Consider the following 17,392-nt stretch of genomic DNA (forward strand, 5'->3'; position numbering starts at 1 on the left):
GGTGTGGTACCAGGCTGGGGTGACAAGATCAGAAAGCAGTCAGATACCTCCAGATAGGGATACCCTTCTGCCAAAAAGAATTTGGGTCCTGTTATTCCATTTGACATAAGTAGTGGGGAAGGAGAATGCTGGAGCATTTCTGCCATCACTAGCTACTGAAAACAGCTCCTGGAAGAGCTGTTTTCTTAAGGCACCTTCCAGAGTTAATGGTCTGTAAAAGGCTCTTTTGCTGCCTGCAGAATTTTATGCCACTGAAAATCTGAGCCAAAATCTCTCTAGTCTTTCTTGTGTTGTTTCTACTCTTTCAATTTATGTAAGACCTAGAAGAACTTCTGTGTGTCTGCCATGGAGTTTCTTGTTAATCCATAAAATATCTTCCCTCATCTTTTCATATTTTGCAATGCCATTTGTCACCTCTGCAATTTATGTTGTGTTTATTTCATAGGTACAGATGAGCTGCTAGGTGGCAATGCCTGTCCATTGTTTTTCACAGCATGTTATAGGAGACTACACTAAGTAGTTGTGTTACTGATAACTTCTGAAAGCTAGTGGAAATACATCTGTGTGGACCACAAAAGCCGTTCAGTAGAGCTCAATGACTTAGCATTGAAGGCTTCTGTTCTCAGGACTTTCTGCACTTGTGACTGTGTAGTAACATCCAAGCATCTGTGAGTGTCCTGTTTCCCTCTGGAATCTTAAGATGTTGGTTTTGTAGGGGATAGATCTAATATTCAGCCAAAGTCCTAGTGAGGGAACACATAGGATAGGGTTCCTGTTCCCTTGCCTCAGGCTGTTTTTGCAGATATATTTGTTCATCCCCTTGCTGTAACTTGTAACTGCAGCTTTTAGGGCTCTGGCTCAGAGCTTTTTTCACCCAACTCTGGATGGAAAGACTTAGCAAGGAAAGTCTAGGAAACTGGAATGAATACTGTAGGCTTCTGTACACCCACTGAAGACCACAGTTCCTCTGTCATTCACTTTATGTACAGGGTCTGTGGCTCTGTGACTATCACTGACCATAAATATATGCAGTGTCCATCAGAGCACCCTGCCAGGAAAGTAAAGCTTCCATCCTTGCTAGGGCCTTCTTCAAGCCGTTACAAATCTGCAACAGATATCTTGTGAGTTTCCTCTTTCCTGATCAGGAGCATCCCTGAGAACTGCTGGAAGCACTGGATCTGATCTATTTATTTATTTTTATCTTTCTTTACTGAATTGCTACTAATTCAGTGGTAAAGATTTTACACTGCTCCTAAAAATAATTATGCATGTCAATGCGTATATATCTTCAAAGGATCAGGGAACCTAAGTAACCATGTAAGCCAGTGAACAGCACTGATTTTGTAATATGGGTGAGAAGTGAGGTAAAGAAGAAAAGCGGCTTCTTTAAGTACAGCCTGTGCCACAGTTCAGAGGCATGACTATAGCTTGTGGGAGCACACGTGATCTGGTTTAGAAGGAATTAGCTGTATGAGTCATACTGCAAATACTAGCCTGGCCACCGTAACCAGTCCTTAGGTGTCAGAAGCACAGCACTTGGCTTCAGGCATGCCACAGTCTAGCTGTGCACCTTGAACCTTATGCTGCTGCAGCTGCTTTTGAAAAGAGCCCTGGGCTAGGTAGTCATGAGACAGGTTGATAATGTCAGTGCAGCTTAGAATAGGTCTGATCTCTGATCTGTGCTGGACAGATTTTGTCCTGGGGATTCTTCTGCCATGCCCTGCTGCAAGTGCAGAATGGTAACCCCTCTCCCTCTTCTATGGGCATGGTAGTAGTCTGTGTGAATAAAGCACAGGACATGTCTTGAGGTCAAGAGGTTACTCCTTGGACTTCAGCGACCTGAAATCTTGTTGGCACCCGCTTTTATTCTCTTTTAGTATAGAATTGTTTGTTGTAGTTAGCCACAGTGAATGGCTGAAAAGATAGAGCTTTTTCAGCAAACTCTTATATTACTTAATCTTGTTAGGTCCATGGCTTATTTTTTCTAGTTTGAATTTAGTTAGTTGTAAAAAACCCAAAACAATGATGAAAACCCCTTATGTAGTTGTCAGCTTTTGAAGTCTGCTTAATTTGCTCTTTTCATGATAGTCACTTCTGTTGTGAGTGTAGCATGGCTATACCAGCACATAAAAATCAATAAGTTACATACTGCGTGAAATAATATATTTATTGACAGGAAGGAACAATGAAACAGTGTAAAGCGTGCCTACTAATGCCAGTGCATTTAATGTATAACTATTGTAGAATATACTTTACAAGCTAGTTCAGCTTTGAGTATATTGAATAAATGATACATACTAATAGCTTAAGGTTCCTGTCCTTTCACCTGAATGATTTCCATGTGACTAAAAGAACTTGATTAATATTGTATTCTTATATGATAGTTTTCTACACTTTTTTAAGATATCCTATAAGTAAATTAATTTTTCCTCACTGAGAATGCTTATTGATGTACTTCTGTTTGTTCACCATACTGCTTCATTCTTGGTTCTGTATGTGATGCAGAATTTCTTAGTCAGTTTTCACTGAAAATAAGGAGTCTTTAATTTCAATGGATGTTGATCCTTAAATCACATGAATGGAGGCTGGGTAACCTACATGATCTTCATTAATTCTCTTCAAATGAATAAAAAGTTCTGTGAGCGCAGATGAGGGTTAAAATGCAAACATGAAGGAAGAATGAGTGGTGATGGTGGGGGGGATGGGGGCAGAGAAAAATCATCACAGAGGAAAATATTTGTATTTCCAAGTAAAACCTGGGACAAAAAGGGAAAAAGAAAACCCTTCACATGATTAAAACATGAGGGACACCTACGGAAGGAGGTGGATGAATATTCCACAATGTTATACAGCTCATCGTGTGAACAACAAACTTTTTTTTTTATAAAATACTTTAAAATTTTTGAGTATTTTATAACTCATTCAGACAAGAGAAAAAACATAAGAGTACTATTTAGCTGTTCAGAGCATAAAAAACATAGGATATGACCCAAATCCCAGTGGAATTAACTTAAACACTGTCATTTTTCAGTAAAACTTAACTCACATTGTGCAGCATAGCTCTTGGAGCTTAACACTTAAGGATATCCAATAAGAGGAAAGTAACCTTTTTTACAAGCAGAAAATGCAAAGGGTTCATTAAAAAATATTCCCCAAACATGCTGAGTACTTAATACTGGATCCTGCAGTGGTTACACGTAAAAAATCTCCTATTTACTTCAACAGGAGGTACATACGTGAGTTGATTGCTGGATCAGTCATTTTGTAGGTTATGTAGATGTAGATTGCTCCATATGTAGCAAACAGGGAAGTTTCATAGAAACCAGCTAATTTACAATCAGAAGTTAAAATAAAATATACTAAGTCTGGGAAAAGATTTTTTTCTTATTTTTGGACAATAATTATCTAATTTATAGGAATTCTACTGTATACTTGGATATCTGGCAGCACAGAATAATTTAAGCTCCTTGTTATGCTTCTAACTTGCAAAATTGCTTAGTATAAAAAGTGATCCTTGTAAAAAATGTTGTTATATACTTAAATTTTCTAAAGGTATATTCCTCTGTTAGATCATCCAGAATAAAAGGAACTGATTCAAAACGCTTTCTGTCCCAGACTTCACCTAACATCCATTATTGGTGGCAAATTCTGATTGCATAAAGAACTCAATTTCTGAGCTGAAAAAAACATGCTCAGTAACAATGTGTGTGTCTATTTTATTTTGGAGAGATTTTTTTTCCCCCAATAAGACTGCCTTAAAGTGTGACAGCTCCAGCCTTGGACAAATTCAGAGCCAGACTGCAGAAAGTATTAACTATAGCCCATCCGATTCTGAGTTCCCATAGTTCATGTTTAAAATTACATACTGCCTGAGATTTTCAGCACATTCAAACGTTGTTTGGACTGTGGAGACTAATCTTACACTGGTACCCTCGATGCTAGGCTCTGAATGACTAAAATTGGAGGGTTTTTTCCTTAAGATAGGCCTCTGCATTAAAAAATTGTCAGAGCTTCAGAATGCAGAATACCTACAACTCAGACTTCAAAAGAGAAGTACAAGTGCTTGGCTTTGTGAGAAGATTAAGACCTATTAGTTTACTGGAGCACCTAACACTGAATACCCAATACTGTTGAAACCTGGCTTGAGGGTTTTCCCCATTTACTGGTTTACTCTTTAATTCTGGGTACTGAGGAGATACTTTCAACAGTCAGTTCAAGCTATAATACTTTTGAAGACTTTTACTGTCTGTTCTGTCTATTCTTCAGCAACAGTTGCAGCACGTCGACCGTGAGATGCAGATAATGAGCCTTACCATCATTTCCCTGCAAGGCAACAAACCAAAAAATATTCAGCTCAATCTACATGCTAAGTGTTCCTTCTAATGCCACATATTTATTGCCTATTTTCTACTTGGTTTTGGATAGGTAAGGAGTTTTGCAAGCACAAGAGATTCTGTACAGAACTCTGCTGTTAATCTGAATTCTATTATAAGCCACTAGATATCTTTTCCATCACTTCTACATGAACTGATGGTTAAGTGTTATATAGCAATGCAGGAAAGGTACTGGACCTAGCTACTACATTACAGCTGTTGAGTTACAAAGACCCTAACTAGGAAAAATCAATTTCTGACCACAAAATACCTTTAAGAATGACGTCGAAGAGGTCCAAAGATGACATGGAAAAAAGGTCAGAAAAGTTATCTGGTGATGAAAGACTGGGCATTCTTCTTGGGGCATCTAACAAACTGTAACTCTATATAAATGGAGAAACCAGAACAGAAAATTTCCAACATTAACAGTGATACAGGCTTTGTGTCAAGAACTTGTACTGGTTTTGACATGCAAAGCCTAGATTCTTCTCATTACTGTAAGATTAGAGAGGGTGACATGTTTAACAGTTCAGTCAGTAATGAGCTGGATTGAAATTATTTTTTTTCTACTGTGTTTTGTCTCCTACAGAGCATAACTGTTAAGAAGAGAGGTTCCTAAATGCATTGAATTGCAGCTTTAAGTCTGTATTTCTAACCGAAATTTTATTATCTTATCAGTTTCTGTACATGTACACTGGTGGGAACTCTTATCTGACAGAGTCAAAAAGGACCCTAGAAAAGGTAGAAGGTCTATAACTTCTAAACACTCAATATCTACTTAATTTTGGACAAGAATGACTGGAATCTGTGGTGGATATTGCATTATTTCAATAGAGCAGAGTTTCACCCTAGAAACTTAGTCCTCTGATAAGCAGTCAAGCTTCTGCCTTTCAGTGTTCGTGTCTTGTTTCCTGCTCCAAAAAAATTAGAGAGAGATGCTGACACCCACTTCATAGTTTGGTTATCTTTTGGCCCAGTAATGCAGGTTTTGGATAGCTTTAGTGTTGAATATGTGTGCTAAGGGATAGAGAAAATGAGATCTTCATCTTTTAAGAAGCTGCTGAAGATAACTGAACATAGTGGCAATACTCGGGCCTGTAGCATTCTTTTATCAGCAGAGGAAGAATTCCCCTAGTGTTGCTTCTGAGGTACCTCTGTCTGGCTTGGTGTGCTGCAAAATGTTGGAAATGAAGGCATTGTTGCTAGGAGGAGTTTTGATTGGGGACAGGTGTGAGCAGCAGTCCGCATGCAGCTGGACTGCTGTAAATTATAGCAAATATAGCAGTTCCTAGAGCTGGGATGGGACCAAGCGCGGTAAGAGCTCATACAGTGCTTTTTCCCTGACAAGCTGGTTTCCTGCCCTATGCAAGATAGGGCAAGGCTGGGAGCATCATCTATTGTCTTTACAAGATGGTACAGCTTAAATTACTGCATTTAGTTTCTTGGGTACGAACGCTAGAGTCTGTGTAAAAGTAGCTATAGATAGTTACCTCTTGAAGAATGCTTCGTCCCTTAGGTTTATGAGTCTGAAGCAAACACATGAGTTCCGTGTTCTCCTCAATTTTTAAATAGGTAGTGGTGATTTCACATGAATTTAGTACCTGCAAATGACAGTGAAACCTGTGATTGCAAAAGAGTAAGAAAACCTAAGGCCACAGTAAGCAACCTGCTGCTGGTCCTCACCTGCAACTCAGGCTTTCCTCCCATTTGTAGTAAGCAGTTAATTCCCTCAAGAATTTGATCTTTGCGTAGTCTGAGAAACCTTCCCATGTCAGCATCGATGTTAGTTTTTTGACATTCTGTGACTAAGACAGTGTGGGCAAGAGCGGCACAATGTAGCGGTGTTAAACCTGAACAGAACAGACCACAGAAAAGTCAAATCCAGTGCCTGAATACCTCACTGGTGTAAACCATCCCACACTTGGCTAATCATAAGGGGTGCTCTATTAAGACTGATAGGCTGTCTTCCTAGACCTTTTAGTTTTAAACATGAAATTGAACATTATTTGGCCTAGATAAAATGTGTAGTCTGAAACTTTTGGAGTCTACACTAAGCATCTATGCAGTTAAGCTTTTCCTCTTACCATAATGGTCAGTCAGATTCACTTCCACACACACACCATTGTTTTTGCAATTTTTCAAAACCTGAAACGAAGAATAAGGTAAGTCCTGATTTTTGGTAGTGCCAAAATACCTCCTTCTCCTCCAACTCCATCTTACTTTAACCACATCAGGCCAAAGCTAATTTTCAGGTATGGAAAACCCTTGTATATTTTAAACAAAAGAACATGCATTTGTATTCTTTGCTGTACCTTTGCACATGTTTTTGTACAACATAAATGACCAAATTACCTCTAAAACTCTCAAATATCCATTCTCTGCACACAGGTGGAGTGGAGTTTTCCCAAAACTGTCCTGTTCATTGACATTAGCTCCTAGGGATATCAGGTCACTCACCATCAGATGTTGGTTCTTTTCTGCAGCAAGATGTAATGCAGTCTAAGAAGAAAAGAATGGGAGAAACTCATTGTCAAACTCAAAAATAGTTTTAAAACAACATGCTTGTTAGAGAATGAGGTGGGGAGTTGGGACTCTGGGTTTTGTTCTCCTTCATGCTAATACTTGCTCTATGCAGATCACTTCCTCCCTGTTCTTGTTTTCCCTTCTTTGCAAGGACAGAAGCCACACCTTGTCCAAAAGGGTGCTCGGTGCTTGACTGGGGTTTGAAAGACATTTGCATGTGATGGAAAATGACCCTATTATTGGCAAGTTAGCATCCTACCCGTTTCTCTGCATCCTTCTCATTGATCTTATTTAGGGATGCAAACCTCTGTGCAAGTGCATAAGTCAGAGCTCTTCTTCCCTGAGCAACAGCCTTGTGCAGCAGCCTGGAATGGAACAGAGTTTTAAAAAATTAGAAGATAAAACAGTGGTTAAAATACTCGAATGTAAAAGTCAGAATGTATTTTAAAGCATGAAACATTAAGGTTCACAAATGCTGAAATCTTGGCATATTTAATTGTTTAATTTATTTAGTCTCTATATTAATAATGTAGTTGCTGATTTTGTCTTCTAGGATTTCTTGGTCCTCCCTTCTTTCTAGTAAGTCATTGCTCTCCTCTCCAGGAGCTACTCCATGATCCATTTTTGCTAACAATCTCTATTTCCTCCTCATTTTTTAAAGCATACTTCAGTACGGGGAAGAGCGTAAGATACCTAAAAATCAAAAGAAGGGAAACCCTCCTCTTGCACTTAAAAGAAAAGAAGTTTTTCCAAACTGCATTCAGTCCTGTGGAGGAGTAGAGCTCAATTTCTTCTGTGTATTCAGTCTCACTGAACTACTTAAAATAGTACAAGTGTTTCCTCTGAATTTCATCCTGAAAAATACTTTTTCTTCTTGGTAATTTGGGCATGTCTTCATTTCCTCCTGGAGGAAAAATTAATGCAGGCATTGATTCTATTTATTTATTTTCCCCTTGTCTTGTAGCGTGATATCCTTGAAGATGTCTGAATAACTCTGACACTTCTTGCTGTTTCTGTTCCTTTTTTTGTGTGTGTGTGTGTTTTTGACACAGTAACTAACATTGTTTGCATTCAGTAAAACTTAGAGTTAGCTGATTTGGTGTGTAGTCCTGCCTTCATATGTTCTTTTGAGCATGTAATCTGATGTTTAAATACTTCATAGAGGTAAAGTGGGCTGCTGGAAGTTTTAGCTTGTGAAATTTATACAAAAACGATAGTAGAAATGTCTAAATTTCATAAGTGTGATTAATTTTGTTCATGTGTGAGAATCTTTTTCTATTACTTAAAAAATATGCAGGAAATATGGTAGTAGGTGACTTACTGTAACTTGGTTACAGTTACGTTATTGCTGAAAAGTGGAGTCTGTAATTTTATTATTGCACTGAAAATCATTATTCCAAACAGAACATGGTACTTCATGGAAGAGGACAGTGCTGTGTTTAGCTTTCCCTGTGTGGGTTATAAATACTTCAAATTGGAAACAGGATTGTCTATATGAACAGGAATTAACCTCTTCCGCACCAAGACTGGGACAGTTTATAAGTTATCTCATGCTTTCTCTCAATCTGACTTGATACTTCCTTAAAGTAGCTGAACTGTTTGGAACCTAATAAGAGCTTTTATGTTTTTTTTATAAATAGCGATTTTCTCTAAGCATGCCATTCTAGGGAAAACGGGATCAGTAAAACCTTTGCTTTCATTTCATTTCTAATAAAACAGCCACTCCCAGTTCTTTGGAAGTCTGTGCTCTAGACTAGCAGCATATGTATGTTTTGGTGTAATCCTCCCACCCATTTTTATTACCAACTAATAGTATAAGTAATTATCCTGAGACTGTCTGCAGCATGGAAAAGATCTCTCTTGCCTATCTTCTGCTTCCCCCCCCGCCCCCCCCAGTAGCAATTACTTGCAATAACTTGTTTTGCTTGATTTTAATTTTCTTGTGAACACCTACATATACAACTCAGTTGTTAATATTGTTAACACTCCGAATTTGTCCTGATGTCAGCTGTAGTTTGGCAATACTACTGCAAATATAGAATCTTTCTATTTTTACTGTCTGCCTAAAGTTGTGTGTACTGAGGCAAGTTTGAGCTTCCCATTGAGCAAGGAAGCCTTTGCTACAGGTGTGCCTAAAACTAGCAATTGAATTCAGAGCAAAGCCTCAGGCCAAGTGATGCCCCAGGAAACAGAAATCAATATATTTCAATAGAAAAATTGCAGACCTGTTGCCATTTTCATCAGGTGCAAGCAGTTTTTCTGCTGGGATATTTCTCAGTAAACTTTCTTCCCTGTGTAGCTGGAACTGGAAGAAAGAGATGGCAGAGAGATCCTGCTGCGTGAAAGAAATTGGGGTCAACTTCAAATGTGCCTCAGTGTCTGAAGAGCCTGTGTTAGCTTCCAGAAGCACCTCTGAACAGCTTCCTGATGGTTTAGAGTTTGGAGATGTGTTCTGTGAAGAATGCTTTGTAAAGTCTTTCTGGGTACTTGTACATGCATCCTGTATCCACCAGCTACTCTCTTTCCCACTTGTCCTTGAGAATATTTCTGGTGAGTTGGAATCTTGCATGTTTCTCGAATCATCATGAAAAGAAGCCTCTAACTCTCTCTGCAACACTGAATTGAAATCTTTAAAACAGCAGTATGAACACAACTTGGTTAAGCTGTGGCGTCTTTCCTGCAGGCCACCAGCTGCCTGTTTGCTTCCTCCAGTTTCCCATCGAGAGGCTTGCAGATCCGTGGAGAAACTCTGCCAAAAGCCATCTGGCACAGAATGCAGAGACTCCTTCTTCAACTGGCTTTTGTTCAAATCTTCCTGCAGTACCTCTACCAGGATATCAAGGTCCTCTAAGCCTTTTAGCGTTTGCCCAATGCTCTGCTTGCTCTGAAACAGCAACAAAAATGGGGAGGGTGGAAGATGGGGGAGGGAAATCAGACATGAATTGTCCTGTTCTCACCCAGTGATATAACATGAAATATGCCTGAGGAGGCTGGCAGCACAGAGTTGAAGGTGTTATGCATACCTGTCTAAGCTGTTTCTCTGTATAAGGGTGAACTCTTCTCTTTTCTGTTGGAAAGAAAGGAAGCAATAAGCTATTTTGAGTTGGGGGGTGGGGAGAAAGACGCATACAGAAGACATTCTTACCAGAGGTTTTGCCCCAGATAACAGATAGATAACACTTAACGTGGTAGTTATGCACAGCTGGCCTGCTCCTCTAATTTAAGAGGAGCTAGGAACCAGCATGGGTCACTGACCATAGGGGAGAAGTGCTCCAGCTCTTTGGGTACCAAGCAGTGACGATCCTAGTAGAAAAGGAGGCTCTGTTACCAGTAGAGGAGTTTCCTAACCTGTTTTTCCTGAGGATCCTTTGGTTACGGTCTTCATTAATGAGGCTTCCTGAGGAGGCAAAAACACATAATTCAATTTGAGATGCTTGCACATAAGAGAAGATGAAACAGCGACAAATATTGTAACATGAACACAGTAAATTGTGTTCTGTGCTATGTGCTTTGCACAGCAGAGACTGCACATGAATAAATTTTCTTAAGCGGGTAATTCATGGCAGCCTTATAGAGATCTTTACAACAGACCAGGCATCTGGGAGCTGACTAGCTTCTTGGGCTGTTTTTGCAGGTTGTTCAGAAATCTGGGTTGCTAGAGTAAAATTGTTATTGGTTCTTGGGCCATCTTTGGCTTGCTGTATGAGGTGTAGTATGCAGGGCCCAAATGAGTTCTTGCTGTCACTGTCTTCAAAATGTTCCCAGCACAGGCCCTCATCTTGTTTAAAATTTGGTATATTCTCCACCTTCATCAAAAGCATTCATTTGGTGGATGGAAGAGGTAGCAGCTGTAGGTGTAACCTCTTCACAACACTGGCAGAGTGGCAGTGTGATGTGCATGCACCAGGCTGCTATACCTCTGGGAGCAATCTTTCTAAACTCAAGAAGAGTCCTTACCTTGCTGTGAGCTGGGTCCAGACCTTTGGAAAGCCGAATTTTTCTCAGTAATTCCCGTACTGGCATCTTCACTCTCACACCCATGTAGCGCTTCTGAGGGGGATCAGAGCTAAGTCCAGAATCTGGAAAAGTTAACATGATGTTTAAAGTAATAAAATTCTCTGAGCTTTGTAAACTAGTGGGAGGATGAGGTCACCCTGAGAGATGACCCGTGATTCTGATGTTCATCATCAGTTGTGGGAAATTTCCACATCACCCTACATGTTCCTTAGATCTGGCCTACTTCTTGCTTAACGATTACTTTAATGCATTGCTTCTCAAGCTACAACAGACTGTGGGGCCTCACAAAGGGACTTCTTTTCCTAAGAAACAAAACAAAACCAAACCCCATAGCTGGCTGTGGGATCTTCACTCTGAGGGCATAAGCAGAGAGCTGAGTTAACCTGCAAATTCCTACATGAAGGCCATCGTCAAACCTCAGTGTGCAGAGACGGTTTCAATTTTGAGTTAAGAAGAGAGAATGTCCTGAGTATAAATATGCCACTGAAGCTGGAAAGAGGACAATAGGGGCAGGGTAACAATGCAGAAGGAAATTTGGATGGAAGGTTGGAAAAAAGAAGAAAAAGAAATTGGATGTCTCTGTTTTAGAGTTTTCAGTGGTGCAGAAATAAACGTACTATCTTGAGACTTGGCCTTGGGCAGTTTTTCTTGGTGCCCTTCAGCACAGGGTTGCTATACTGGCTTAGAGCACTTGATAGCTTTTGGGGAATATGTCAACACTGTTTAGACTACTCCTCCTCTTAGTCATCTTCTAGTTTTCATCTGTTGCAGTAAATCTGTCTTTGCAGTTTCCTGTCCTGTGGTTTGTTATATTGTTTTCAGTGGAACAATAAGGAACAGAATTGTTTCAGAAATGAGAGAGTGATGCTATGTCCAATGTCTTTCTCCAATGGTTCTTGGTGTGACTTTGGAAATCAGTGTGGTGTGATTCAAAGGGAAGCAATAATTTTCCGTAGTAAAATGAAATAGTTATTTGAGAATACATAGTTGTCCAAACAAGCTTGGCTTCGTCAAAACAAGCTGCTCTGTAATTGTTGGTGTTAGGTCTTCTTGCATTTTGTACTTGAATCCTCAAACTTGAAAGACTTGCCCAGATTAGGAGCTTAAATGCTTTGCTTTTGAAATACCTTTTATGCAACAGTGTGTCGCCCCCCACCTTGAGAATGATCATCTTTGTATAGAATGCATTCAGTAACAGCTATTTTCAATATAAAACAGTAGCTTTATTGCACTAGTTAAGGGTCTTCCCAATTGGTTAGTGCATCAAATACACCCTACAGAAGGCCAGTGTTCCAAGGAATCCCAGAGTGTTGGGAGTCAACGTGGGCTACTGAGAATAAGGAGTCATCCAGCAGCAATGCTTGCTGGAGCAGAGAGAATCTCTTCTTTCTAGCACAGCTCATGGCATGAGCAATGAAAACAGCATTTGTGATTAAAACACGCTTATGATTAAACAACACAGCAGCCTAAAATGTATGTATGTATGTGGCTTGGGCAAACAATTCCTATTACAGGAGCAGTCAGTGTTACGTAAACCATGAGATGCCTGTACCAATATTCCTCCTTGACCAAAATGTGTGTGTAAGATCTGTAGCAGCTGCTGGAGTCTGGCTGATTAAGTGCGGTGAAGGAGAACTGTAGGAGCTCAACAGATGGGAATGGTGCACCTCCCCAAACTTGGGACATCTCAGAATAGGCAATATTGGCATGGAAACCAGCCACACAAGATGTGATTTCTCGTTGCATGATATTGTTTCTCTTCCCTGCCCCAGGCAACGAGAGACTGACACCCCTTCAACAGGAGGGTTTCAAATCCCAAGTAGCAAATAGTGCATTTTGAATATATATTGAATTGTCATATTGCGCTAAGATTTCTGACATTTCTCAATGTTTAACCTATCACTGAATAATTAAAACATTGGGATCTCAAAAAATGTAGTTTGTTTCTCAGACTGCTCTAGAAATGGGAATAATTCCTTTTTTAATCTGATGTTTTGACAATGTATTATTTACTCTGTGTAGAGCATTTTAACGGCCTCTCTGAAAAGCTTTATATAAAAAAATGGCTAGTATATCATCTTTCAAGATATTTTACACTAAAAATGCTTTTGATGGATTAGATTACATGCCCAGTTGTATCCTTGAAAGTTAATAACTCAGCAAAGGCAATGATTCACCAAACTTTCCTATGACTTTGTAATGTTAATAACTCAGAAGATCATATCTATTACCCTGCTGTTAGATTCAGAACCTGCAATTCAGAATGTAAATGAACAGCAAAAGGCTGGACATGGACAGAAGCGATGGAATATTGAGCATCCTTTACAAAACAGAGTAATTCCTGACTTCAGCAGCAGACCACAACAAAATAAAAACAAGACATGAACAGGAGAGTGTGCTGTACATCTTTGTTTTTGCCACAGAAGCTTAATACGTGCTACTGTTAGTACTGCCCTCTGCTAGCACAAAAGGAGTTGCAAGTGAGTGTACTTTATTGCTTTGCAAAATAAGCATAATAGCATTGCATAAAACAGCAAATGTGAAGAAAGATTTGATCTTACCAGTTGGAGCAGACATCTCTTGAGGTTTACGTGAAGGAGGAGGGTAGGTCTTGGGACTTGCAACATTAAATTCAGTTAATCCAGAGTCTGGCAACGATGGGCTCTGTTGAAAATAGTTTTGGGGACTGGCAGTTTCTCCAGGCAGTGGAGATCCCTGTCCTGGACTATAGCCACGGATTTCATTTTCACTGCTGTTTTGATTGACCAGTAGTTCAGGAGTCATGCAGACTGTTTGCAACATTACCACTGTGTGTGTAGAAAAGATGAGAAAGAAGAGGGGAGGAAAAAAGCTTATTCAGCTGTATTAAAAAAAAAAAAAATCCAGTTTCACATTGAGAACATGGTAATTGTATTTAATTCTCCGATTTAGTTAGCCAGTGTGAGCTGGGTCCAGCTTCCCTCTTCTCTCTTTGCAGCAAGTTATAGCAGTTTTAGAATAAAGCCAACCTTGAAATCCCAGCAGTCACAGGAAACAGCTTTTGAGAGTTTCTTGGCTGCAATTCTTCCTTGCTCTTTATACTCAGGTAGGGCTTGAAGGACGTCAGCCTGGGAAGGCCCCGCCCTCTTTCCCAACAATCTGCAGCAGCTGATGAAGAAATTATTTTTCCCAAGAAGAGACTGAGTACAAATAGAAAAATGTTTTTGCTTAGGTATGAAACAGAAGAATTAAACTCTGGTTGATATATTGCAAATGGCATGAGTAGGGAAAAGCAACTTCTGCCTTAATTAGACTAATTGACAGGACTGTGCAAACCAGTAACTGATCCTGAAGTAAACTTTTTGTGAATTGTTTACTCAAAGGGCAGTTTTCCCAAGGCTGTGCAAGAAGACCTATTTCTTACAGACTTTCTGAAGCAAAAATAGATAATCTTGCCTTAAACATGAAATTTCAGCTAAGGAAAGACATCCTCTGCAATCTGCATAGCTTTCAATCTGTGAAGAGAGAAGGGCTATCAGCTCCATTAAGGATAATATTGTTTCTATTTGTGAGGGGGTTGGGGTTTTTTAGTTTGGTTGGATTTTTAGCAAGGAAGTATTCTTAAATATTACGACATGTGCAACTATTAAAACTCAATAGGATTAAGAATCTGTTTGGATGGATACTCTTCTTATAGGAAGCCTATTTCCTTGGCACAAGGAGACTTCATTACCAGACTTAAACTCCATTCTCATGTCCGTGGGAAATATATTTCACATACAATCTTACTTTGGCTATGCCGTTTCAACTGAATAAGCAGGTATTTCTCTCAGGTACCTAGTTTGGAGAAAGATTACAATGCTTATCAAATGCAGCAGCTTCCTTAGATGTGTCTTGGAAAGCATTCCAGCTTTATTCCCAAGCAGAATCATCTTGTATCAGTCTGAGCAGAAAGCAGCCAGACTTTCTGGAGCAAGTTAAAACAACGTTATGTATGTGTTTTAGTTTGAACTGGGTAGTGACTCCTCTCTACAGACCTGCACAATCCTCTGTTTCCCACTTCCTCAGTACTAAGCATAATAACTCCAGCCTCAGGGATATTGAAATAATTACTTAGGTATTGACCAAAGCCAGATTTTATGCTTGTAGAACATGTGTAGAATCAGGAACCAATCTGCACTGCAGTAGCACTGGGAAGATGATTACCTGGCTCCCTGCCCCACGGATTTTACTATCTAGTGATGTTACTGCGTTTGGATCTGAAAAGCATGAATGCATAGGAGAGGGGCATGGCTAATGCATCCACAGCTTTGCATGGCTGCCCATGATTTCAACTAACAAGGGAAAGGCAGCTCTCTTTTATTCCTGTGAAATCCACAGGGGTTTGTAGGTCATGTTCAGGGATTAAGGACACATAGTGAACCAATACTCCAGTTTCTTACTTAGTAGATTGTAACCAGTTTGCTTAAGGGAAGTGATTTGTTAAAGGACATCTCAGAAGATAAAAGGTTATTTACCTTTCTGTCATTGACACAGCCACAGAGAGTGTCTATTTTTAACTAAGGACATGTGCTCTGCTTTGGTAAATGTTTTCCTTCTGTTTCACCCACTTTGCCTGGTCGATTTTGTCAGTCTAGGACAAGATGGAGCCAGGGTCCAGTTCCTTAGTGACATGAAACAGTATGTTAATCTGTAAACGGTGTGATTCAAATCAGTAGGATGAGGCATCATTTAAGGAACTACTCAACACCTGTATAGGTGGGAGAATTTGGCCTACTGCAAACAGGAAATTACTGTGGTGAATCATTGTATTTATTGGGCAGTAAATCACACCGGAGATTTATCATCTTTCTATTCTTTTCCATACTCTAACCCATATATTGGATAGATTTCACTGATTCTTTATAATGTGCTATTATTCACAGTGAAAGCAGGAGTTAGCCTGGTTTTATGGTACAGAGAGGACCAAAATGCATCCCTGTAGCCATGAGAAGAGAAGCAGTTTTCCAAAACTAGCAGCAAAAGCCTTGGAATGTGGCCACTACAAGAAAGAGTCTCCAAAGCTTTCTATTTGTTTGCCTGGGAATCTTGTGGTTCTCCTACTTCCAACTTCAATAGGTACCTGATATTTTAAGGGAACACTTTGTTACTCTAATGTCAAATAGCTTTTATGACCTTTAGTCTATAAACAAATACTATTGGAAATGAGCTGCCTATTTACAGCTTTGTCTCTGTCTCTCCAATAGCAATTTTAAATTTCGACCCACTAATAATGGTACATTATATCTTCCTGTACACATCATGGCAAAGGCAAGATCCAGCATGCAGAGCAAGCAGAGATGTAAATATGGCTTTCTAAGATCTGTAAATACTGCTTCGATTGATACCTCTTGATTCTTATAGCTATGGACAGAACTATTTTGCTTATTACCCAGTGAAACCTGGGCTGGGAAAAGTATTTTCTACCCAGTGGCATAGCTATTTTCACTATCTTCCGCAGTTTAGGTGATTTCTGCTTTTTTAACCTACCCTGTAATATCTATTCTAAGAAAGGGAGAAAATTTCAAGCACTGAGATGTAAAAAATGAGGATACAACTGTGAACATTTGGGTAAAGGTCTTAAGTAACATTCATCTGGGGAACGGGATGGAGTCAAAGACAGATTTGGTCATAAACAGAGCTCTATGAGCCTTTAGGAAAGACTGGTTTGCACTTCCTGTATTCTGCTCATGCTCCCCTGTAGGAAAAAATCGCATGCCAGATCTGTGTGTTTGGGGATATTTTTTTTTTTTTTACCTTTTTAGGTATACTGATGTAATTACTAGTATTCTGATTACTGATGTAATATTTGCAGCCAAAACAGCCGTCACCATCTGGAAGTTCCTAGTGGATGACTATAATTAAAGCAGTTCCTTTCCAACTGATTTGTGATGGGCAGCTCTGCAAACCTGTCTCCATGTAAACTTTCAGGTTATGCTGCCAGTGGGTAAAGCTCCTTTTATATCTCTAGATGTAGGATGAATGCTCTCTAGCTTCCTTCATCCCTTGTTGCTACATGTTTCTTTTGTACACACGCCCAGTTTAACGGCAGTTGCTGGGTTAGGTGTTTGTCTGTCTTTCCCTTTAGATGATGTTTTCCCAACTGTGAACTCACCTGACTATGAAATCCTTTGTTGCAAAGGTTTCCTTTATTAACATTCTCTTCACATATCTAGGGATCAGGAGATGGTGGGCTTAATGTGCACTAATGTAGAAAGCAAGCATAAGGCTTTCCCCTGCGTGTGCTTTCAATGTCTGATTAGAATACAAATAAAATATCAGCTGTATGAATATAGTTATCTTTGAAGGTAAGCATCATACTGTCTAAATAGGCCTTGAACTAAATGGATGACGAGTAATTTAAAAGGCACTCACTGAATAATGAAGCTGTATAAAATTCAGAACTAGTGCCGAACATGCATGGGTTTTTCTGTCAGAGCATCTCTCCTGGGAAGCAGTGC

At 39.5% G+C, this 17,392-nt stretch overlaps 1 protein-coding gene across 1 annotated transcript; it reads right to left on the reverse strand.

Annotated features, from left to right (window-relative positions):
- Window positions 1-2,148: 2,148 nt before the first annotated feature.
- Window positions 2,149-13,946, reverse strand: LOC142067487 (uncharacterized). The gene is made up of 12 exons (XM_075116131.1): window positions 13,475-13,946; window positions 10,854-10,975; window positions 10,245-10,293; window positions 9,920-9,963; window positions 9,122-9,780; window positions 7,156-7,261; window positions 6,726-6,872; window positions 6,458-6,518; window positions 6,057-6,223; window positions 5,864-5,974; window positions 4,645-4,756; window positions 2,149-4,323 (listed from the first exon to the last, which is right to left on the reverse strand). Exons 1-12 carry the CDS (start codon window positions 13,713-13,715, stop codon window positions 4,316-4,318), a joined length of 1,827 nt encoding a protein of 608 aa, XP_074972232.1. The 5' UTR covers window positions 13,716-13,946; the 3' UTR covers window positions 2,149-4,315.
- Between the last annotated feature and the right edge of the window lie 3,446 nt (window positions 13,947-17,392).

The sequence above is a fragment of the Phalacrocorax aristotelis genome, chromosome 22 (assembly GCF_949628215.1).
Source record: "Phalacrocorax aristotelis chromosome 22, bGulAri2.1, whole genome shotgun sequence".
Taxonomy (NCBI): domain Eukaryota; kingdom Metazoa; phylum Chordata; class Aves; order Suliformes; family Phalacrocoracidae; genus Phalacrocorax; species Phalacrocorax aristotelis.

What these genes read in the sequence shown, in the direction of transcription:
- LOC142067487 (XM_075116131.1), bottom strand. Translation starts at nt 13,715, where the DNA reads ATGTTGCAAACAGTCTGCATGACTCCTGAACTACTGGTCAATCAAAAC. An exon ending in CAGAGAAACAGCTTAGACAG is followed by an intron (nt 9,781 to 9,919) that starts GTATGCATAACA and finishes TTGCTGTTTCAG; the next exon opens with AGCAAGCAGAGCATTGGGCA. An exon ending in GAGGAAAGCCTGAGTTGCAG is followed by an intron (nt 5,975 to 6,056) that starts GTGAGGACCAGC and finishes TGTCATTTGCAG; the next exon opens with GTACTAAATTCATGTGAAAT.